Source organism: Oncorhynchus clarkii, chromosome 5, assembly GCF_045791955.1.
Source record: "Oncorhynchus clarkii lewisi isolate Uvic-CL-2024 chromosome 5, UVic_Ocla_1.0, whole genome shotgun sequence".
In the NCBI taxonomy this organism is placed as follows: Eukaryota; Metazoa; Chordata; class Actinopteri; order Salmoniformes; family Salmonidae; genus Oncorhynchus; species Oncorhynchus clarkii.
Window position 1 is genome coordinate 44,911,410 of NC_092151.1, and position 24,374 is coordinate 44,935,783.

The 24,374-nt window shown below is 44.2% G+C and overlaps 1 protein-coding gene across 7 annotated transcripts in view; it reads right to left on the reverse strand.

Annotated features, from left to right (window-relative positions):
- Positions 1–24,374, reverse strand: part of LOC139408906 (spermatid perinuclear RNA-binding protein-like) — a 148,460-nt gene that overhangs the window by 66,876 nt on the left and 57,210 nt on the right. For all 7 annotated transcript variants that reach the window (XR_011634332.1, XR_011634331.1, XM_071153356.1 and 4 more), the window contains 3 exons: positions 19,640–19,806; positions 3,479–3,816; positions 3,040–3,205 (listed from right to left, as the gene is read on the reverse strand). Coding sequence is in view for 5 of the 7 variants with exons in the window: in XM_071153356.1 (XP_071009457.1) it covers positions 3,040–3,205; positions 3,479–3,816; positions 19,640–19,642 (507 nt within the window). In the remaining 2 variants the exon portion in view is untranslated. The remainder of the gene's footprint in view (positions 1–3,039; positions 3,206–3,478; positions 3,817–19,639; positions 19,807–24,374) is intronic.

Sequence of the window (24,374 nt, forward strand, 5' to 3'; positions counted from 1 at the left end):
ACGTGGACAACTACAAATACCTAGGTGTCTGGTTAGACTGTAAACTCTCCTTACAGACTTACATTAAGCATGTCCAATCCAAAATTAAATCCAGAATAAGCTTCCTATTTCACAACAAAGCATCCTTCACTCATGCTGCCAAATATACCCTCGTAAAACTGACTATCCTACCGATCCTTGACTTCGGCGATGTCATTTACAAAATAGCCTCCAACACTCTACTCAGCAAATTGGATGTAGTCTATCACAGTGCCATCCATTTTGTCACCAAAGCCCCATATACTACCCACCACTGTGCCCTGTATACTCTCGTTGGCTGGCCCTCGCTTCATATTCGGCACCAAACCCACTGGCTCCAGATCATCTATAAAAGTCTTTGCTAGGTAAAGACCCGCCTTATCACAGCTCACTAGTCACCATAGCAGCACCCACTCGTAGCACGTGCTCCAGCAGGTATATTTCACTGGTCATCCCCAAAGCCTTTGGCCGCCTTTCCTTCCAGTTCTCTGCTGCCAATGACTGGAACAAATTGCAAAAATCACTGAAGCTGGAGTCTTATATCTCCCTCACTAACTTTAAGCATAAAGCTGTCGGAGCAGCTTACCGATCACTGTACCTGTACACAGCCAATCTGTAAATAGCCCTCCCAACTACCTCATCCCCATATTGTTTTTTTGTTTTTTTTTGCTCCTTTGCACGCCAGTATCTATACTTGCACATTCATCTTCTGCACTATCTATCACTCCAGTGTTTAATTGCTAAATTCTAATTATTTCGCCACTATGGCCTATTTATTGCCTTACCTCCCTAATCTTACTACATTTGCACACACTGTACACAGATTGTTCTACTGTGTTTTTGACTGTACATTTGTTTATCCCATGTTTAAGTCTGTGTTGTTTGTGTCACACTGCTTTTCTTTATCTTGGCCAGGGCGCATCTTGCTTTATCTTGGCCAGTTGTAAATGAGAACTTGTTCTCAAATGGCCTACCTGGTTAAATAACGTGAAATAAATAAATAAAAATAATATTGTGTTGAGGATTAGGAAGAATACCGTGACACTTCCTATGAGTATACCAGTTCATGTAGCTAAGGTTAACCATTGAACTAGATGTATGCTCACGCAAGCATGTGTTTGTGTTTTCCGTTGCCACCGCGCACGCGCGCGTGCTCGTGCCGTGACCACATGCGTGTGTGTGTATCCGTGCACGGGTGAATACCTCTGCTACCATATCTGTGTTTGACTAATTAGGAAACCTCCTGGTTGACAGTCCTATATTAATTACACATGGTAGCAGATTATATATAGAACCGTAGCCTCTCGTCTCCTGGGTTCTGTTGCTGCCCTCTCCACGACGACTGCACTATGAGGAGAGGTTGGGGGGGGGGGTGTAAGAAGGACTGACTTTGGTCCGGCGTTACAAAACCCGATCTAGCCAGACCTTCTGCGCACAGGCACCGAGTGTCTCCTATCTACAGGTGGAGAATACACGAGTCCAATATAGTACAGACTGCTGAATGAATGGGTTCCATAGCACAGAGCAGTGTGTGTGTGTGTGTGTGTGTCAGGGTTTAATTGGCGCCGGACAACGTGACCGGGAAGATTTTAATTTACTGGCCATTTGAGAAATTTACCGGACTCATTTGCATTGGGTGCATATAACCCATTAGGGCATCCACCCGCTGTGCAATCTAGAATGAGAGAAATCACATTTAAATTATGGTAATTCATCTTAACAGAACATGCAACTCCTGTAATAAAACATAATTTTCAAACATTTGCCAAAATGCAATTCACAGAAGAACACCATTCTAAACAGCACACCTGATGCGAGCGGTTAAATACATGACAGATGAAACTCTCAGGTAGAAACGTAAAAAGTGGGAGAATCTAAAGATGTAGCTAATATAACTAGGATTGTGCCTTCGGCTGCTGGACAACGAAAGAAAGTTGATTTGAAAACCAGTAGAACAGGAGAGAAATCCTGTTTTCAATGGCATACGAGGAAGTCTTTATAAAATAATTGCCTGCGCATTTCTATGGTCGGATTTTTAATAGGCTACTTTAAAACAAGGTAAGAAAGACGCGCCTCACAATATGAAGTAAAAAGTTCAGGTTGCAAATCACTTAAGTAGATGCATACTGCTTCCAGCTCACATTGCAAAATGATGGGTGACACGCTGATGTAGCCTGCCGACCGTTGCCTATGCACCTGAATGGCGAATGGGAGAGGCGCTTCAATTACCAGCTGAGAAACAAAAAGAGGTCACACATTTTTTTTTTAAACACGCAATTGCATTTAGAATTGTTGCGCAATGACGGAGCTTATAAAAGCCCACGTTTCACTCCGGCAACAACGAGCTGATTGAGGAGCTGCAGCAGCTCGTGTGCCGTCTGGCAAGTGATATTCCCCTCAAAATAGGTACGCTGTGAGCAAGTGATACATAAGATGCATGACGACTAACGAAAATACACACAATTAAATTCCACTACATTTAGCAAATGAATCCATAGACTGATAAGCACGAGGGCCAAATGTATTACATCGAGTGATATTTCCATTAACGAATACAAATAATTATTTTGTCTACTCGAAGATAGCTGGGCTGTCAGTAAACAATTTGAGGTTGACTTAGAAGCAATGCAAATATCAAGGTACTATCAATTATCAACTATCAATATCAAGCTATATGGACACTCAATCATACTTTTGAATGGTAAGTTTACAAACATATGTTATAATAAATAGATTTGAAACTTGTATCTCATTATGGTGAAACAGATTTGGCTCATTAATCTATACGGTCCAAATAATGGTGATCCACACTTCTTTGAAAATATACCTTGTAGAATAATAGTGAAGACATCAAATATTATGAAATAACAAATATGGAATCATGTAGTAACCAAAAAGGGATCGTTTTTTCCTGCCGTCAATTTGGCCGGAAACAATTGTATTTATCAAAGTTTTTGCTTTTCATTTTCGTGTTTGTGTGTTTGTGTGTTTGTGTGCGTTCGTCTCTCTCATATCTCTTACTTGTATCTGCAGGGGCAGGTTGTCACAGACAGTGCACAGCAGTGCATCAGTGGGTTTCTCTCTACACATCAGCACCAGCTCCAGATCCATGTCCTGTTTGATGAGCAGCCCTTTAGCCACCAGGCCGATCCTCATCACCCCACACAGCACACCTCCACCGGGCTCCCTGAGGACAACGGGCAGCTGGGTTACACTTAAAACATTGGATAGGTTAACTAAGCAACTAACTACCTAAACTACATAAACTGTACTACTACATGAGTTATTAGAGGAAACAGATAAATGTCAAGTCGTAAATTGAATTCCATAACATCAAGGCTCAACATTTCCCAATATCTGGAAATAGAAAATAGCCAATACAAAATGACTGTCGACCTGGCAGACACGCAACAGAACACCAGAGGCCTATATCGCAGCGTGCATCAGTCGGGAACCCCACCTGCTGCTGCTGTCTGTGCAGTCATCTGGGCTGGCGCTGGGACTAACGTCGGGGTCGTCGTTAAGGTCGTCGTCATGGTCAGCACTACCGTCCTCTGTCATTGTGCTGTCTGTGGGGTTCGGCTGGCCGTCTGTCTGGCCGGCTGCTGCGTCTGCCTGGCTGTTACTCTGCACCGATTGGACATTGCTCTGGTCTATCCAATCAGAGACGTGTTTGAGGGCACCCTCCACGGTGGACACCAGGGTCTGGACCGCCTCCAGTTCAGACGACGATGGGTAGATGGTGGAGTGTTTGGCCATGACGTGACGGTCATCATTACCGAACGAACGGAAGGACCTCTTTAGGGGGGGAGAGAAGAGGTAAAGAAAAAGAGAGGAAGATAGATAAGAGGGAGAGAGAGAGGAGGATGGAAGGAGAGTGAGTTAGAAACACAATGAACAGTTCACACACACACATACAAACACACCCCTCTGTTTCCAAACTATTACTCTATTTTCTATTTCTTACAAAGACAGCCAGTCTTGTTAGTAGTTCCAAGGGCACCTCTGGAGAAAAGCATTCAGCAGCAGATTAAACTTTAATCAATCAAACTCACCTCAGCTTCAACGGATGGCCAAACAAACGTCTACCCAGGTAACATATCCTCTAACAGCCCTGTCTGCTCTGCTCTGTTCACACCCTGTCCTGTGCCGTGTGTGTGTGTGTGTTCTCACCATGCCCTGTGCTGCTGCTCCCTGCAACCGGCCGTATTGTAGTTCACTATGGAGAGGCCACTACTGGCAACTTGAATTCCATTTGCACGCTCACACACACCTCTCACCACACCCCTGTCAAACTGAACTATCTCCTAGAGCAGTGCCGGGGAGACGCAGCCAGCATTACAACGTCTGGCAACACTTTGATCTCTCAGTCTCTGTGTGTGTGTGTGTGTGTGTGTGTGTGTGTGTGTGTGTGTGTGTGTGTGTGTGTGTGTGTGTGTGTGTGTGTGTGTGTGTGTGTGTGTGCGTGTGCGTGTGTGCGTGTGTGTGTGTGCGTGGTTAATAACTTCAGAAAGTATTCACATCTCTTGACTTTTTCCCACATTTTTTTCGTGTTAAACCTAGAATTTAAAATGAATTAAATTGAGATTTTGCATCACTGGCCCACTCACAGTAACACAATATGAATACTGGTACTCAGTGATGTGTTGGATTTGCCCCAAATATACCGCTTTGTATTCAGGACATAAAGTTCATTTCTTTGTAATATGTTTTGTGGTTTTACTTTACTATCTTATCGCAAACATGATTGCCTTCATTTGTTTGGACCCCAGGAAGAGTAGTTGCTGCTTTGGCATTAAGCACCTCCCTCTGCAACTGGATCCTGGACTACCCCAGGTGGTAAGGGTAGGCAACAACACATCTGCCACGCTGATCCTCACCACGGGGGCCCCTCAGGGGTACGTGCTTAGTCCCCTCCTGTACTCCCTGTTCACCCCCGACTGCGTGTCCAGGCACGACTCCAACACCATCATTATGTTTTTGAAAAGTATAATGGTCAAATCTTGCACAATCCAGGTGTGGAAAGCGCTTAGAAAATTACCCAGAAAGACTCACAGCTGTAATCACTGCCAAATGTGCTTCTACAAAGTATTGACTCAGGGTTGTGAATACTTACGTAAATGAGATATTCCTTTTTATTTTTTAAACTCTGTCTAAAAACATTAGTGTGTGTGTAGATGGGTGAGAAAAACAACAACAATTGAATCCATTTTGAATTCAAGATGTAACTCAACAAAATGTGGAATAAGTCGAGGGGTATGAATACTTTCTGAAGGCACTTCCAGCACATGTATCATCCTTATGGGTGGGAAATCAATTTAAAGCCAATGACAGCCTCCATCTGATGGCAGCGACCCCAGCACCTCACACTGTCTGCCCCCTCTCCTAACCATCCTCAATCAAGTCGAATTCAATTCCATCCTAACCTCCCTGACTCCCCCACCTCATCTAATTCAATCAAGCAACCAGCTCTCAGCCTCCCCCTGACTCACCCGCACTGCTAAGGGGGAGGAGGGAACAGCAGTGCTGGGGGAACTGGCCCCATTCTCTTATCTATTTCAAATTCATATCTCTACATTTTACATTTTATTATTATTATCATATATTCACCCCCCCCCCCCCCCCCCCCCGTGGTATCCAATTGGTAGTTATAGTCTTGTCTCACCACTGAAACTCCCGTATGGACTCAGGAGAGGCGAAGGTCGAGAGCCGTGCCTCCTCCAAAACACAACCCAACCAAGCCGCACTGCTCCTTGACACAATGCCCACTTAACCCGGAAGCCAGCTGCACCAATGTGTCGGAGGAAACACCGTACACCTGGCAACCGTGTCAGTGTGCACCGCACCCGGCCAGCCACAAGAGTCGCTAGTGCGCGATGGGACAAGGACATCCTGGACTCGAACCCAGAATCTCTAGACTCAAACCCAGAATCTCTAGTGGCACAGGTAGCACCGCGATGCAGTGCCTTAGACCACTGCTCCACTCACCCCAAATCAAATCAAAGTTTACTTGTCACATGCGCGCTGCATACAACAGGTGTAGTGAACAGTGAAATGCTTACTTACAGGCTCTAACCAACAGTGCAAAAAAGTATTAGATGAACAATAGGTAGGTAAAGAAATAAAAACAACAGTAAAAAGACAGTGAAAAATAACAGTAGCGAGGCTACATACATGTCTACACTTTAGTCATTTAGCAGACGCTCTTATCTAGAGCGACTTACAATTAGTGCATTCATCTTAAGATAGCTGGGTGAGACAACCACATATCACAATCGCCATCCGTACGTACGTACATTTTCCCTAAATAAAGTAGCAAAGGCGGTGCTCGTAGGAAAATACATTTATTTGAAATAAAAACATGGCTCCTCTGCTCCACATCAAATCCCTTTGTATATCGAAATCTTCTCCGTTCGTGCCATTTGGTGTAGCCTAACAAGTATGACCAGTTTAGCAAGACATGTTTTGACATCTTATCTGCTCCATAACATTCGCAACCTATTTAGATTCAGTATTAATCGACGACTTTACGTCATTTTATTTTATCACCATCAAGTACACATGTTTTACTCAATCCTCCTCACCCAAACACTGCTTGTGTCCTGACCTTTAGAGTAGCAGAGAGGATGACATCTCGCCTCCTATCAATCCTCTAGAAATCGCTGCCACAGCAGAACAGAAGTAGCAAACTCCATCCTAATTACACAGTGACATTTTCCAGACGACGAAGGCAGGACAGAAACGGGACTGCTTCCACAAAGGTCAACGGAATTTTTGTTCTAATCAGGAGTAACACTGCAACCTTTTCATTCCATCCCTATTTGGGTGCACATGCTGTGTTAGTGTTTTTCCTTTTATAAATGAAATGTGTGTGTGTGTGTGTGTGTGTGCAATTCCAGGGGCGTGATACAGAATGCATAGCGGAGGTCAATTATCCTGCTCTACCATTAGTCTCCATTCATACATTCTAATATTATATCACAGTGTTTGTTTGTGTGTGTGTGTCTTTCTGCTCTGTGCAGTGCTGTGTTTAACAGGCTCCCAGTAGTAGAGTTTATGAGGTGTTTCTAATGTGAGCCATAACAGTTATAAAACACTATAAAACACCAATAAAAGCTGCAGGAACCCGGGTTTAAGGGCCACAAAGGTGTACTGTAGGTGTTGCCCCTCCCCACACTGCAGGTGAATCTGTTGCCTTTATAATCTGATACAACCTTTACAAGCTAGCTAGGCTAGCCTCATGATGGGCTTGTGGGCTTTTATATTAGACACAGGCATGGGGACCAAGCTGATAATTCTACTTACACACAAATACACACACACACACACACACACACTGATTACTTGGTGAATGAGACGTCGCTGCAGCACAATGGCCCTGCATGAGACTAATGAGTTTCAGCTACCTCGCTGTGACACACACACACCGTCTCGTAGCACATGCTCGGTTTATCCCACCTCGTTGTCACACACACACTCCGTCTTGCACACACTCCGTCTCGAAGACAGCTGTCGTCGTCAACGGCCCCGCCCTCCAGCCCGCCATGAGTCCCAGAGGTCCCTCATGCAATATGTTAGCGAGACGTCTATCCAATCAAAAGCAGGATGGGGAGTAAATGAATTAGAAATTAGTTTACTATCACCGAGGATTGAAGAGCACACCTCCCGAGACTGGAGAATTAGCTGAAATACAGGGATTCTGCCCAATTTGAACACACTAAAACGTCAAAATGAATTTAAAAAGTTAAATTTAAACTGAAATAGGCTGTATTCTTGCACTTCATAGACGTGGTATAAATAATGTATAAGGAGGAGCTACTTAGCTAGAAGAGCCTGGAAGGGCCTTAAAGGTTTCCCACCACAACACATACTATTAGTAATATTGTCCACAGATCCTCTACATTAGAAATGTTTAATGCCTTTTTGAACAGAGTTGAAATATTAGTCCACTGGGAGTCGTCATCACTTGGCCACACACAATGCGGTTTGGCTACACTATCTATATATCTATATATAAATATATACACCCACACCCACACACACACCCAGACCTGTCAGCTAGTCTGGTATCAATGCCACACAGGAGACTACTGTCAACAATCTACTACACAAAGGGGAGGGGACTGGCCTCAGTCTGACTAACTATCCCACAAATATCAATAACATATAGCCTACTTCTACTTTCACAGCCACAGGTGTGAGTGGAGGGGAAGAGACAGGCACGAGCTTAAGGTAAAACAGGGAACTGTCCCTCACTTGCCTACTGTGTTAAAGCAGTCTCATCAACAGTCCAGAGACACTCATTCAACTGTATCTACAGGCAAACCACAAATGTTCACTTTCACAGCTATAGGTCGCGTGTGTGGTTAAGGATATGAACTGAAGGTGAACCACAGTGTACCTGTGTGTAGCCTATACAAAGCATTCAGAATGTATTCAGACCCCTTGACTTTTTTCACATTGTCACAGCCTTATTCTAGAATTGATTAAATTGGTTTTTTTTCTTTCTCCTTATCTACACACAATACCCCATAATGACAAAAAGCATTGAAGGTCCCCAAGAACACAGTGGCCTCCATCATTCTTAAATGGAAAAAGTTTGGAACCACCAAGACGCTAACTAGAGCTGGCTGCCCGGCAAAACTGGAGCAATCGGGGGAGACGGGCCTTGGTCAGGGAGTTGATCAAGAACCTGATGGTCACTCTGACAGAGCTCTTGAGTTCCTCTGTGGAGATGGGAGAACCTTCCAGAAGGACAACCATCTCTGCAGCACTCCATCAATCAGGCATTTATGGTAGAGTGGCCAGACGGAAGGAAGCCACTTCTCAGTAAAAGGCACATGACAGCCCACTTGGAGTTTGCCAAAAGGCACCTAAAGGACTCTCAGACCATGAGAAACAAGATTATCTTGTCTGATGAAACCAAGATTGCCTGAATGCCAAGAGTCACATCTGGAGGAAACCTGGCACCATCCCTACGGTGAAGCATGGTGGTAGCAGCATCATCCTGTGGGGATGTTTTTCAGCAGCAGGGACTGGGAGAAAATGAACAGAGTAAAATACAGAGAGATTCTTTGTGAAAACCTGCTCCAGAGCGCTCAGGACCTCAGACTGGGGCAAAGGTTCACCTTCCAACAGGACAACGACTATAAGCACACAGCCAAGACAACGCAGGAGTGGCTTCGGGACAAGTCTCTGAATGTCCTTGAGTGGCCCAGCCAGAGCTCGGACTTGAAACCAATCTAACATCTCTGGAGAGACCTGAAAATAGCTGTGCAGCGACGTTCCCCATCCAGCCTGACAGAGCTTGAGAGGATCTGCAGAGAAGATTGGGAGAAACTCCCCAAATACAGGTTTGCCAAGCTTGTAGCGTCATACCCAAGAAGACTCGAGGCTGTAATGGCTGCCAAAGGTGCTTCAACAAAGTACTGGGTAAAGCGTCTGAATACTTATGTAAATGTGATAATTCAGTATTTAATTTGTTATACATTTCTGAAAACCTGTTTTTGCTTTTGTCATTATGGGGGGGGGTATTTTATCAATTTCAGAATAAGGCTGTAACGTAACAAAATATATCTGTGAGAGATGACAGTGTGTACATGCGGGGTCGACATTCACGGCTGCCCGCTGGCCCAGGGAGGTTGTGAAATCCCTCTGGGCCAGTCGATCATCCCGTAATAATGTGAGATTTTATCTAGGCTATATAATAGATTTTTTTATTAAAAAGGATTGAATTCCAGAAGCTGTTAATTCACTATGCCCATTACTTACCATACACAACGCAAGCCGCACACATATAGTCTAGTTTGAGATAATCTGTCGGGCAGAGAGATTGCTCAGCTCTCCATCCGCTGGTTGTTGAAGACAGCGGTATGGGTAAGAAAGCCGTAGGAAAGATGTTCCAAGTTATGATATCCGCAGGTAAATGCCAAGGAAAGAATGGGTATGCAAACCAGGTATTTCAAAAGTTAAAAGTCTCGGTGGAAGATTTGCGATGCGAAATGCAGTCGTCATGCCACGGAATAGCCTACCTGAAAAATCAGACAAGCGTTCCAGAACAAAGGGAAACCTGTTTCCTTCTTGCTTTTTCATCACACGTGATACCCCTAAATAACTCTTCCAACATCTCAAATGGCAAGACTGACTAGTTACCACATGGACAGACTTCATTCGTGTGTTTGTGTCGGGAGCATCTGCAGTCTATTTAGCCAGGCAACGCCCACCTTATTCTGACATATATTAGAATGTCAAAATAATGTCAATAAGGTACAGGCCTATAAATATGGTACAGGCCTATAAATATGGTACAGGCCTATAAATAAGGTACAGGCCTATAAATATGGTACAGGCCTATAAATAAGGTACAGGCCTATAAATAAGGTACAGGCCTATAAATAAGGTACAGGCCTATAAATATGGTACAGGCCTATAAATAAGGTACAGGCCTATAAATAAGGTACAGGCCTATAAATATGGTACAGGTCTATAAATAAGGTACAGGCCTATAAATATGGTACAGGCCTATAAATAAGGTACAGGCCTATAAATAAGGTACAGGCCTATAAATAAGGTACAGGCCTATAAATAAGGTACAGGCCTATAAATAAGGTACAGGCCTATAAATAAGGTACAGGCCTATAAATAAGGTACAGGCCTATAAATATGGTACAGGTCTATAAATAAGGTACAGGCCTATAAATAAATAAAAAGCATTATTGTTAAAGTGGTAATGCATACTTTTGTAGCTTACATTTTGTGGGGAGTTTTATTCTATTACAACAAATATAAAACGCAGATCCTTGACAATTCCAATTAAACGATTGACAAAGTCCTTGCAAGTCCTTGAATTTGACTTGCCAATGTCTGCATGAACCCCGTGTAGGCTAAATGAAAATAGAATCCCCTGCTGTTGAAAAACGATGCGCGCATCATTCGCTTCCCTGCCAGATCTTAACCCAGGCCTGAATCTTTTTTCCATCCGGGCAAGTAACTTTCAGCTGGCACAGGCCTGGTGTCCCACTGGCAAACGCACCTGAATGTCGAGCCCTGTACATGTTTTTGTGTTCACACTGCGGACTCCGCCGAGGGAGTATGTTCCCGCTTGACACAGACGTCAATTCAACGTCTCACGTTCCGCGTTTATTTCACTGAAATAAACGCGGAAGCAACGTTGATTCAACCAGTGTGTGCCCAGCGGGGTGTTGTTGCTGTCCGTGTGTGTGTGTGTGTGAACGTGTGCCAACTACCCAGAGTGTTGACCTTTGCTTTCCCCTTGCTCCTGCAATTACACCACACCAATTACAACCAGTTAGCCCACAACACATAAACACAATAGACGGCTTACTACACGTGGTGCTCTGCTGTATAGTGAATGTGCTCTGCTGTATAGTGAATGTGCTCTGCTGTATAGTGAATGTGCTCTGCTGTATAGTGAATGTGCTCTGCTGTATAGTGAATGTGCTCTGCTGTATAGTGAATGTGCTCTGCTGTATAGTGAATGTGCTCTGCTGTATAGTGAATGTACTCTGCTGTATAGTGAATGTGCTCTGCTGTATAGTGAATGTGCTCTGCTGTATAGTGAATGTGCTCTGCTGTATAGTGAATGTGCTCTGCTGTATAGTGAATGTGCTCTGCTGTATAGTGAATGTGCTCTGCTGTATAGTGAATGTGCTCTGCCCTCCAATAATAAACATCTTCAGTCCAACGTACAGTATGCAATGCACACTCCAAGTCGTTGCTATATACCCACTTACTGGTCTGGCAGCTCTGTTTCCCCTCGCTATTCCACCATAAACTGGCGAAACAAGTGTGCAGACCAGGAGATGTGTGTGCGTGTACGGTACACAGCAACTAGTGTGTAGTGAGAGCCGTGCGAGAGAGTGTTGTTGGTCTGTTTGGAACAATATGCACACCATAGGAGGTTGGTGGCACCTTAATTGGGGAGGACGGGCTCGTGGCAATGGCTGGAGACGGAATCAATGGAAGGGCATCAAACACGTGGTGTCCGTGTGTTCGATGATTCCATCCGCTCGGCGCCAGCCATTACTATGAGCCCGTCCTCCCCTTCGGGCAGCCTCCGCTAACAGACACGCTGTTCAGTGATGCGTGTAGCACCAGTGTAAAGCACAGAGGTGTGTATCATGTCTGTATGCGCACACAATTTGTGTGTGCGTGCCACACATGTGGAGTGTTGTGTCGCAACACTGGCGTGTGTCATGCCTGTGCAGAGTGTGTGTCGCGTGGCCTTAACGATTGCCGAGTGCACAGCGAGAGAGGCTGTGTGTGGTGAATGCATAGTTTGGGACAGAAGAGCGACAAGGCAGAGAGAGGAGAGGGGTATGATCAGCCCCAGGCAGATTGCATTAAAAATTCATCCTGTGATTTACCAGCACTGCGCTTGGCAGCTCTTGCACAAAAGATGGCCCCGTTTTATTGTGTTTTTTTAACAGCCTTTCAAATTAACACACGCACGTGCACAGGCGCAAACACATGCGCACACACAGACTTGCGCAGGGCAGGCACACGCACACCGCATCTTAAGAGTAGGAGTGCTGACCTCGGATCGGTTTGGCCTTTAAAATCATAAAGAATTGGGAGGCGGGACCTGATCCTTGATCAGCACTTTCAGACACTTCTGAAATACGGGCCCAGGTAGCCTAGCTAATGATATTAATTTCTGCTCTTTGCCTCTCGTAATGTGACCGTGTTCAGTATTAGTGTTTATGGGCTGCAGTAAAGGGTTATGGCTTCAGGGTGTTAAAGAGATCCGCTGACTTTGCCTTGTCTCCGAGTGCCATTTAACTGACTACCTGGGCAGAGCAAAGCTGACAAGGAACTGAGGATTAACAAGGTCGCCCCGCCGTCCCTGGCGATAGATAGAGATGGAGATCCTAGAGGGATTGTGTGAGTGTGTGTGCACGCGCACGCGTGTGCGTGTGTCTGTGCTTATATATATCTGGGTGTGTACACACGGAGGGAAAATCCAATGAAAAGACAATAAGGAAGCAGAACACTGTACTGTGGCTTTGCAGTGCAGAGTGTTTGAGCTCCAAGGTCATCCCCACTCTCCTTACCAGCCCAGCTAGCGTTAGCACGGCCCTCATCATCAAGGGTTATTTATGAACACCCTCCGCCTCCCCTCCCACCCTGTCCACCCCTCCAGTTTTTAATAATTCATGTTGCTGCCTGCACTCCCCTGAGGCTCAACTCCAGAGTCAGGGGTAGGGACCATTAATCAATCCCTGATCTCTCTCTTCTCTTCCTCCACCTCTCTCTGTCCCTTGTTCTCTTCCTCTCCTTTCTAATTCCCCCCTCTCTCTCCTTCCTCTGACTCCCTACCTTATCCTCTCTTGTCCTCTCTCTTTCTTCCTGTTCATCTCCTCTCTCTCGTTTTCTTCCCCTCCTCCCCCCCCCCCCCTCTCTCTTTGCTGATGTTCAATAGTGCTACATCGTCAGGCAGACTTCTTCTCACAGACACACAGCAATCGGCACTGCAATGTTTCACGGTGGCACTCCTCTTATCAGATCGACCTCTCTTGGCCCAACTGGTCCAACTGGTCCTTTACTGCTCAGAGTAATATTACACACCTCCCACCTTCCCCTTACCTGCAGCCAACCTCACTGTGTCTTCACTGTGACATTACCACAATCAAATCCAATTGCATTTGTCACATGCGCCGAATACAACAGGTGTAGACATTACAGTGAAATGCTTACTTACAAGCCCCTAAACAACAATGCAGCTTAAATAAAAATATAAAAAATTAAAAGCCTTTTGCCAGGCCATCATTGTAAATAAGAATTTGTTCTTAATTGACCTGCCTGGTAAAATATGTTAAATAAATATAAAAAATATATATGTTGAAGATATTCAACAGACTTCCCGGTTTGTGATCTACTGAGCAAGCACTGCATTGAGCTGTATGTACGTATGCCTACTGTAGAAAATAGCCCCAGCTTTCATGGTGTAACAAAAGAAATGAACGTGTGAAGAGTTTGATTCCAAAACACGATAAACGCCAATTTTTCACATTTGCATGTGATGAATTCTCATGGGTCCCCGTCTAAAATTAATGCTTGTGGGTCCCTGTCTAAAATTAATGCTCGTGGGTCCCTGTCTGAAATGAATGCTCTTGGGTCCCTGTCTGAAATGAATGCTCTTGGGTCCCTGTCTGAAATGAATGCTCTTGGGTCCCTGTCTGAAATGAATGCTCTTGGGTCCCTGTCTGAAATGAATGCTCTTGGGTCCCTGTCTGAAATGAATGCTCTTGGGTCCCTGTCTGAAATTAATGCTCGTGGGTCCCTGTCTGAAATGAATGCTCATGGGTCCCTGTCTGAAATGAATGCTCGTGGGTCCCTGTCTGAAATGAATGCTCGTGGGTCCCTGTCTGAAATGAATGCTCGTGGGTCCCTGTCTGAAATGAATGCTATTGGGTCCCTGTCTGAAATGAATGCTCTTGGGTCCCTGTCTGAAATGAATGCTCTTGGGTCCCTGTCTGAAATGAATGTTCTTGGGTCCCTGTCTGAAATGAATGCTCTTGGGTCCCTGTCTGAAATTAATGCTTGTGGGTTCCTGTCTGAAATGAATGCTCATGGGTCCCTGTCTGAAATGAATGCTTGTGGGTCCCTGTCTGAAATAAATGCTCATGGGTCCCTGTCTGAAATTAATGCTCGTGGGTCCCTGTCTGAAATTAATGCTCGTGGGTCCCTGTCTGAAATTAATGCTCGTGGGTCCCTGTCTGAAATGAATGTTCATGGGTCCCTGTCTATATGTATGAATTATGGCTGATCTCATATTTTTTAAACATTGTCTTAAAATGTGTTTTTTTGCTAAACGCAATATGTGCTTTATCCAAAGCCATCTGTTTAGAGAGTTGGGACATTTAGTTGAAACAAAGTGATTATTTGAAAATGTATTTATTTATTTATTATGTATCGATACTTTATTACATGTAACTGTTTAAAACCCAATCTGAATACTTTTTCTATAGTTCTGTAGGCTATATAGCTTTTTGCCACAAAACATTGATTATTTGTCTCTCTAAAATAATATTATCTTGCAATATATATACAGTACCAGTCAAAAGTTTGGACACACCTACTCATTTTAGAGTTTTTCCTATTTTTTTAATAGTATTTTCTACATTGTAGAATAATAGTGAAGACATCAAAACTATGAAATAACACATATGGAATAATATGACCCCTCCTGTCTCAGCCTCCAGCATTTATGCTGCAATAGTTTATGTGTCGGGGGGGCTTGGGTCAGTCTGTTAAATCTGGAGTATTTCTCCTGTCTTATCCAGTGTCCTGTGGGAATTTAAGTATGCTCTCTCTCTAATTCTCTCTCTATTTTTCTCTCTTTCTTTCTCTCTTTCTTTCTTTCTTTTGTTCTTTCTTTCTCCCTCTCTCTCTGAGGACCTGACCCCTCGACCATGCTTCAGGACTACCTGGCCTGATGACTCCTTGCTGTCCCCAGTCCACCTGGTATTTCTGCTGCTCCAGTTTCAACTGTTCTGCCTGCGGCTATGGAACCCTGACCTGTTCACCGGACGTGTTACCTGTCCCTGACCTGCTATTTTCAACTCTTTAGAGACAGCAGGAGCGGTAGAGATACTCTGAATGATCGGCTATGAAAAGTTAACTGACATTTACTCCTGAGGTGCTGACTTGTTGCACCCTCTACAACCACTGTGATTATTATTATTTGATCCTGCTGGTCATCTATGAACGCTTGAACATCTTGGCCATGTTCTATTATAATCTCCAACCGGCACAGCCAGAAGAGGACTGGCCACCCCTCATTCCTCTCTAGGTTATTTCCTAGGTTCCGGCCTTTCTAGGGAGTTTTTCCTAGCCACCGTGCTTCTACACCTACATTGCTTGCTGATGGGGTTTTAGGCTGGGTTTCTGTACAGCACTTTGTGACATCAGCGGATGTAAGAAGGGCTTTATAAATACATTTGATTGATATAGTAACCCAAAAAGTGTTAACTTCTCTAGGGTAGGGGGCAGAATTTGGAATTTTGGAAGAAAAGCATGGCCAAATTAAACTGCCTTCTACTCAGGCCCAGAAGATAAGATATGCATATAATTAGTAGATATTGATAGAAAACACTCTAAAGTTTCCAAAACTGTTAAAATGATGTCTGTGAGTATAACATAACTGATTTGGCAGGCTAAACCCTGAGAAAAATCCATTCAGGAAGTAGGATTTTGTTGTTGTTGGAGTTTTCTATTCAATGCCATTACAGTATCCATTGACTTAGGACTCAAATTGCAGTTCCTTCCACTAGGACTCAAATTGCAATGCCTTCCACTAGATGTCAACAGTGTTTAGAAATTGTTTCAGGCTTGTATTCTGAAAAATGAGGGAGTAAGAGCAGTCTGAATGAGTGGACCCTGCCGTGTCACAGAGCTTTTTCATGCGCTCGACCGAGAGAGTGCCTTTCTTGTTAACCTTTTATATTGACGACGTTATTGTCTGGTTGAAATATTATAGATTATTTAGGCTACAAACAACCTGAGGATTGAATATAAACATCGTTTGACATGTTTCTATGAACTTTACGGATACAATTTTGATTTTTTGTCTGCCTGTTGTGACTACGTTTGAGCCTGTGGATTACTGAAGAAAATGCGCAAACAAAACGGAGGTTTTCGGATATAAAGAGAGAATTTATCGAACAAAAGGAACATTTATTGAATATATGAATGTCTTCTGAGTGCAAACATATGAAGGTCATCAAAGGTAAGTGATTAATTTGATCTCTATTTCTGACTTGTGTAACTCTTCTACTTGGCTTGTTACTGTTTGTAATGATTTGTCTGCTGGGCTATGTTCTCAAATAATTGTACGGGATGCTTTCGCTGTAAAGTATTTTTAAAATCGGACACCGTGGTTGGATTCACAAGAAGTTAATCTTTAAACCTATGTAAAATAGTTGTATCTTTTCTGAATTTTTATAATGAGTATTTCTGTATTAGAATTTGGCGCTCTGCAATCTCACTGGATGTTGGCCACATACCCTAGAGAGGTTAAACAAATCAAAATATATTTTAGATTCTTCAAAGTAGCCTCTCTTTGCCTTGATGACAGCATTCTCTCAACCAGCTTCACCTGGAATGCTTTTCCAACAGTCTTGAAGGAGTTCCCACATATGGTGAGCACTTGTTGGCTGCTTTTCCTTCGCTCTGCGGTCCAACTCATCCCAAACTATCTCAATTGGGTTAAGGTCGGGTGATTGTGGAGGCCAGGTCATCTGATGCAGCACTCCATCACTCTCCTTCTTGGTCAAATAGCCCTTACACAGCCTGGAGGTGTGTTGGGTCATTGTCCTGTTGAAATACAAATGATAGTCCCACTAAGCGCAAACCAGATGGGATGGCGTGTCGCTGCAGTAGCCATGCTGGGTAAGTGTGCCTTGAATTCTAAATAAATCACTGACAGTGTTACCAGCAAATCACCCTCACACCTCCTCCTCCATGTTTTACGGTGGGAACCACACATGCAGAGATCATCTGTTCACCTACTCTGCGTCTCACAAAGACATGGCAGTTGGAATGCAAAATCTCAAATTTGGACTCATTAGACCAAAGGACAGATTTCCACCGGTCTTATGTCCATTGCTCGTGTTTCTTGGCCCAAGCAAGTCTCTTCTTATTATTGGTGTCCTTTAGTAGTGGTTTCTTTGCAGCAATTTGACCATGAAGGCCTGATTCACACAGTCTTCTCTGAACTGTTGATGTTGAGATGTGTTTGTTACTGGGGCTGATAACTGGGGCTGATAACTTTAATGAACTTATCCTCTGCAGCAGAGGTAACTCTGGGTCTTCCTTTCCTGTGGCCGTCCTCATGAAAGCCAGTTTCATCATAGCACTTGATGGTTTTTGCGACTGTACTTAAAGAAACTTTCAAAGTTCTTGAAATTTTCCAGATTGACTGACCTTCATGTCTTAATGTAATGATGGACTGTTGTTTCTCTTTGCTTATATGAGCTGTTCTTGCCATAATATGGGCTTGGTCTTTTACGAAATAGGGCTATCTTTTGTATACCACCCCTACCATGTCACAACACAACTGATTGGCTCAAACGCATTTAACTTCTTCGATATAGGGGGCGCTCTTTTAATTTTTGGATGAAAAACGTTCCCGTTTTAAACAAGATATTTTGTCACGAAAAGATGCTCGACTATGCATATAATTGACAGCTTTGGAAAGAAAACTCTTACGTTTCCAAAACTACAAAGATATTGTCTGTGAGTGCCACAGAACTGATGTTACAGAAAAAACCCAGATAAAAATACAATCAGGAAGTGCCGCATTTTTTGAAACCGCATCATGGCAATGACTCCTTATATGGCTGTGGCGGAGCTAGGAGTCAGCTTACCTTTTCCACGTTTTCCCCAAGGTGTCTGCAGCATAGTGACGTATTTGTAGGCATATCATTGGAAGATTGACCATAAGAGACTACATTTACCAGGTGGTCGCTTGGTGTCCTCCGTCGCAATTATTGCGTAATCTCCAGCTGCAGTATTTTTCCGTTTTCTTCTGATGAGAAGCCAGCTGCCACCACTGATAGATTATCGAATAGATATGTGAAAAACACCTTGAGGATTGATTCTAAACAACGTTTGCCATGTTTCTGTCGATATTATGGAGCTAATTTGGAAAAAAGTTTGGCGTTGTAAGTGACTGCATTTTCGTTTTTTTTTTCTTAGCCAAACGTGATGAACAAAACGGAGCTATTTCTCTTACACAAATAATCTTTTTGGAAAAAAATGAACATTTGCTATCTAACTGAGAGTCTTGTCATTGAAAACATCCGAAGTTCTTCAAAGGTAAATTATTTTATTTGAATGCTTTTCTTGTTTTTGTGAAAATGTTGCCTGCTGAATGCTAGGCTTAATGCTATGCTAGGCTATCAATACTCTTACACAAATGCTTGTGTAGCTTTGGTTAAAGCATATTTTGAAAATCTGAGATGACAGTGTTGTTAAGAAAAAGGCTAAGCTTGTGTTTCAATATATTTATTTCATTTCATTTGCGATTTTCATGAATAGGAAACGTTGCGTTATGGTAATGAGCTTGAGGCTATGATTACGCTCCCGGATACGGGATTGCTCGACGCTAGAGGTTAAGAAGGAAAAATTCCACAAATTAACTTTTAACAAGGCACACGTGTTAATTGAAATAAATTCCAGGTGACTACTTCATGAAGCTGGTTCAGAGAATGTGCAAAGCTGTCATCAAGGCAAAGCGGACGGCTACTTTGAAGAATATCAAATATTTGTTGGTTACTACATGTGTTATTTCATAATTTTGATGTCTTCACTATTATTATACAATGTAGAAAATAGTAAAAATATATATAAAAAAATTGGAATGAGTAGGAGTGTCCAAAGTTTGACTGGTACTGTCTTTTCACAAGCCCTTAAGAAGAAACAATAAAAGCTCTCTCTTTCACAAGATGTGTTCTTAATTCATTCAAATTTACCAACATTTCTGAAAAATCCATATATGGCATTTTCTTAAACTCTTGATATTGACACTACGCACTCATCCTAAACATTCTGACAGGAAGCTCTTGCACAAGCAAAAACACACACACACACTACTTACCATGCCTGCGAAAGGAGTGGGTGCTCCTTGTCCGTCTCCTTGTGTGGCCCGGGTGTGTTGCCGGGGCAGCTCTGTGATGTCAGGACAGGTCAGAGGTCTGACTCCTCCTCATACGCTCCTCTCAGAGCCCCCTGCCTACAGACCTGATCTGCTTCCCTCTGTCTCACCTGGAGATGGAGGGAGGGAGGGAGTGAGAGAGAGGGAGGAGAGAGAGAGAGCGAGAGAGAGAGAGAGAGAGATGGATGGCGAGAGGCAGAGAGAGGGATGAGGGAGAAACGAGAGAGACAAAGGGAAAGACTGATCATTGAGATTCACGATTCGCGGCCATTGCCGCACCCCCCCCACACCACCTAAGCCCATTTTTTTATGCAGAAAAAAACATTGCAGCTGCAGTAATACATACTCCCTCTTTGCCCACTTCCTCTTTTTGTTAAAGCTTCAAACCCCGTGTCTCATCTACACCTCCCCATCTGCACTCAGCTGATACTGTACACACACTCCCTTTCCTGTTTCATTCATAACACGCGAGCGCTCACACACACACACACACACACACACACACACACACACACACACACACACACACACACACACACTCTTCTCTGCAGGGGTTAGGGCCTAGTCTTTGTCTGCTGGTGGAGTAAGAGGAGATGAGAGAGCGCGGCTAAACTAAAGACGAGACGGTCGGGTCTTATTCATATTTCATGATGCTACGCTTGTTTTTATAGGCTGATACGCACACATACATACACACACACACACACACACACACTGACAGATACATACACAAACACACAATGACAGACAGATACGCCAACGCACCACACACACACATATTCAAAAAACGCTCCGCTCCAGTTTGGGTGATTTATCTAGCCTAAATTATTCCACTGCCCACTCAAGCCTGTCCTATCGGTCTGTCAGCTCTTCCCCGTACTCTCCTTTCTCTGGCCTCGTCTGCTCCTTTTATTGGAACCATTCGGCCGAGCAGATTAACTCCTATTCATCATAATCATCAACTATCGTCTATGTATCACAGATTAACCAGGGGAGTCAGTCAGGGTAAAGTTTGACCCGTTAATCCCGCTGGTCATCTGCATTAATCCAGCCATGTTCCTAATGTGGTTTCCCTGGAAAACAATCTCCATTCCCATGGATTAGGTCAACTAGGCAGCTACGCCAGGCTGTGCCACGTGGCACGCGGGCAAGGGGGAGGGCTGGAGGCCCAGGGAGAGACGCCCAAGAGGATAGGACACATACACAGGTCCTGCTCCATGCGTCAAGAGGGCAGAGGGCAGATACATTGGGGATTTAACCTCTTGTCGTAAACAACAGCCGTATAGCAGAGGTGAAACCCTACCCAATCCTCCCCGCCCTGTCCTGTATGGAATGCCGTTAGGGTCCCCCTTGTCTCAATATCCATCATCAATACCCATCAACTAGGACACTCTTGACTCCTGACACACAATCCAGCAGTCTCTCTAGCTGCTCTGCACTGCAGTGTTTTTGACTGGGTGCTGCTGTGCTATAGATAAAACCTTTACATACCACAACTAGGCCACAGGGACACTTTATGGGTTTAACTAGCCACATGCAACGCAACCAACCAACCAACCACCAGTCAACAAACCAACCAACCATCCACCAACCACACACAACACCACTAAAGCAACACCACACCACGGGAACTGTGTGGAGGAGCTGTATGGAGGAGCTGTATGGAGGAGCTGTATGGAGGAGCTGTATGGAGGAGCTGTATGGAGGAGCTGTATGGAGGAGCAGTATGGAGGAGCTGTATGGAGGAGCTGTATGGAGGAGCTGTATGGAGGAGCAGTATGGAGGAGCTGTATGGAGGAGCTGTATGGAGGAGCTGTATGGAGGAGCTGTATGAAGGAGCTGTATGGAGGAGCTGTATGGAGGAGCTGTATGGAGGAGCAGTATGGAGGAGCTGTATGGAGGAGCTGTATGGAGGAGCTGTATGGAGGAGCTGTATGGAGGAGCAGTATGGAGGAGCTGTATGGAGGAGCTGTATGGAGGAGCTGTATGGAGGAGCTGTATGAAGGAGCTGTATGGAGGAGCTGTATGGAGGAGCTGTATGAAGGAGCTGTATGGAGGAGCAGTATGGAGGAGCTGTATGGAGGAGCTGTATGGAGGAGCTGTATGGAGGAGCTGTATGGAGGAGCTGTATGGAGGAGCTGTATGGAGGAGCTGTATGGGTTCACGGCTGTCGTTAAGGATTGTTGTAAACACTAAACACCCTTGGTTTAGTCACACATGGTGGTTCCCATAAGTGTAGTTTTCCATCAACTGTCATGGCTCTAGCCTAGTTCCAGATCATTGCGACCAGTCATTGTGACTATATGAGTTGGCAAGACAGCACAAGACAGGTGGTCTTCTATGAACGTTTGAGCATTTTGAAGAACGATCTGGCCTTAATGGCCATGTACTTTAATCATCTCCACCTGGCACAGCCAGAAGACGACTGGGCACCCCTCAGAGCCTGGTTCCTGAGTTTTTTCTAGCCACCATGCCTCTATATCTGCATTGCTTGCTCTCTGGGGTTTTAGGCTCAGTTTTTTTATAAGCACTTTGTGACAACTGCTGTTGAGAAAAGGGCTATATAAATACATTTGGTTATTTACAAACAGATCTGGGTCCAGGCTATAATGGCTCCACTTTATGAAAAAGCTCACTTTGTGTTTACATTTAAACTCACAGTGATACTATCCAGATATGGCCTGGTCACATGTCACAGTCTCATAACAGGAAGTGACCTCGCCCACTCAAGAACCATTATGCGAAACTTCACCAGGAAGTAGATAATAGTCGTAACATAACAACAATGGGGGATGGGAGATGTGGGCGGGTCACGGCAACAACTTTCAGTTGAGAACAGAGAGATCCAGTATCACCTAACCTGTTCATGTGAAACACAACGAACGTATTCATCAACTAAAGGGGGTGTAGTTCTGTAAATAATAGAAGTTGCCCAACACGAGGCCTACTAGTTTGGCAAATACCAAATCACCTTGAGAGAGAAGGATGCTGTAACCGGTATGATGACATTTCTACGTTTCTGTGCAGTGACACGAAGCAGCTCCTCTCATTCCCTCCTGTTGAAGCTGTGATCGAAGAGAAAACTCTCTGAAGCGAGTGAAGAAGTCGCTGACACTTTTCCAGACATGCAAAAATATTTTGATTCTAGCTAGCCTCCATCTAGCCACCAGTGAGAGGAGAGCAGTATCTGTAAGGTAAGTGTACATCACAGTGAGTCCTACCTGCCGGGGTGTGTGTGAGTGTGTGTGTGTGTGTGTGTGTGTGTGTGTGTGTGTGTGTGTGTGTGTGTGTGTGTGTGTGTGTGTGTGTGTGTGTGTGTGTGTGTGTGTGTGTGTGTGTGTGTGTGATTATGTGCGTGCTAGCACGTGCAAGCGTGCGTTCGTGCACGTGCCTTCTTGCCCGCCTGTGAGTGTAATACAAATGGCTCTTCAGCAGTCGGCCCCGTGCAGCCTGTCCTGTCCTCTGCTGCCCGTAGTGAACTCATTAGCCCTACAGACTTGAGGAAAATGAACTGGGTGACAGCCACTTAACCATGGGAATGACTCCACCGAGACGGAAACCACACAGCTATCAAAGAGCCAGCAGCCAGCCTAGGGCTGGGCGATATATTGAATTAATTTGATGAATTCAAAATGATGCCTTCGTCGCCCCTTCTGTGCTGTGTGCACTTGTGCACCTTCCCACTCGCACACAGACACCAAGCCCATCCCCCTGCCACTCACAACAACAAAGATGAAAGATCACATCTTCCTCCCTGACAACAAGCGGTTTCAACTTGGTATTTGCGTTTGAGGTTTGGTCCAACAGAATCGGTCGATTTCCGCTTCTAACAATACCCTTTTTACGTCTCAACTGACAAAGTTGAGAACAGAGCAGACCCCACTACAACGGGAGTATCAATGAACATTATTGTGGAAAATTCATGCTAGCTGTCTAGTCTGTGATTTATAAATGTGCAATGAGCATAAAAAAAGACGGATTTATATAAGGAATTGACAACTCGTTCTCATTTGGAGAAATAAGCATCTTCTTACCCGGGTAGGCCACTTGATTTCAACATCTAAACAAAATGAACAGGCCGTGTTGTTCAAACAGGTGGAGACGGACAGGAGGGTGTATTCATAACAACTGTTCTACCTTAACAAGCAAATAGATACTAGATCCAAGTTGACTAAACCTGCGCTGAGACCTGCACTGTGCATGGTTCTTGTTCCCTTTGTAACTAAAAAGGGCATCGACAGAGTTGAAAGCCAGATCAGTGATTGTTGCAAAACACAGGTTAAACCATTTTGATCAAATAATGACATTATTTAAACTAAATGACTTGTTGCGGAAGGCTTTTATTTTGCCTAGGTATAAATGTACAAACCCTGAATTCATTCGATTATTCCTGACTGTTTGAAATTGTGCAACGGTGTGTATTTAGAGAAAACATTTTACAAAATGGAGATATATATCGCAAATCGCCCATTAGTTTGAGAAAATCGAGATATGATTTTCAGAACATATCGCCCAGCCTTTCTCTGTCTGTCTGTCTGTCCGTCCGTCTGTCCGTATGCGGGAGACCGCCTGACAAGAGGACATGTAATATTGTCGTATTGACAATGCCCTCTCTCCCTTTTCTCTTTTGCTTGTTTTTCTTCTTACAGCCACACACACAAAAAAGGGCAACGCACGT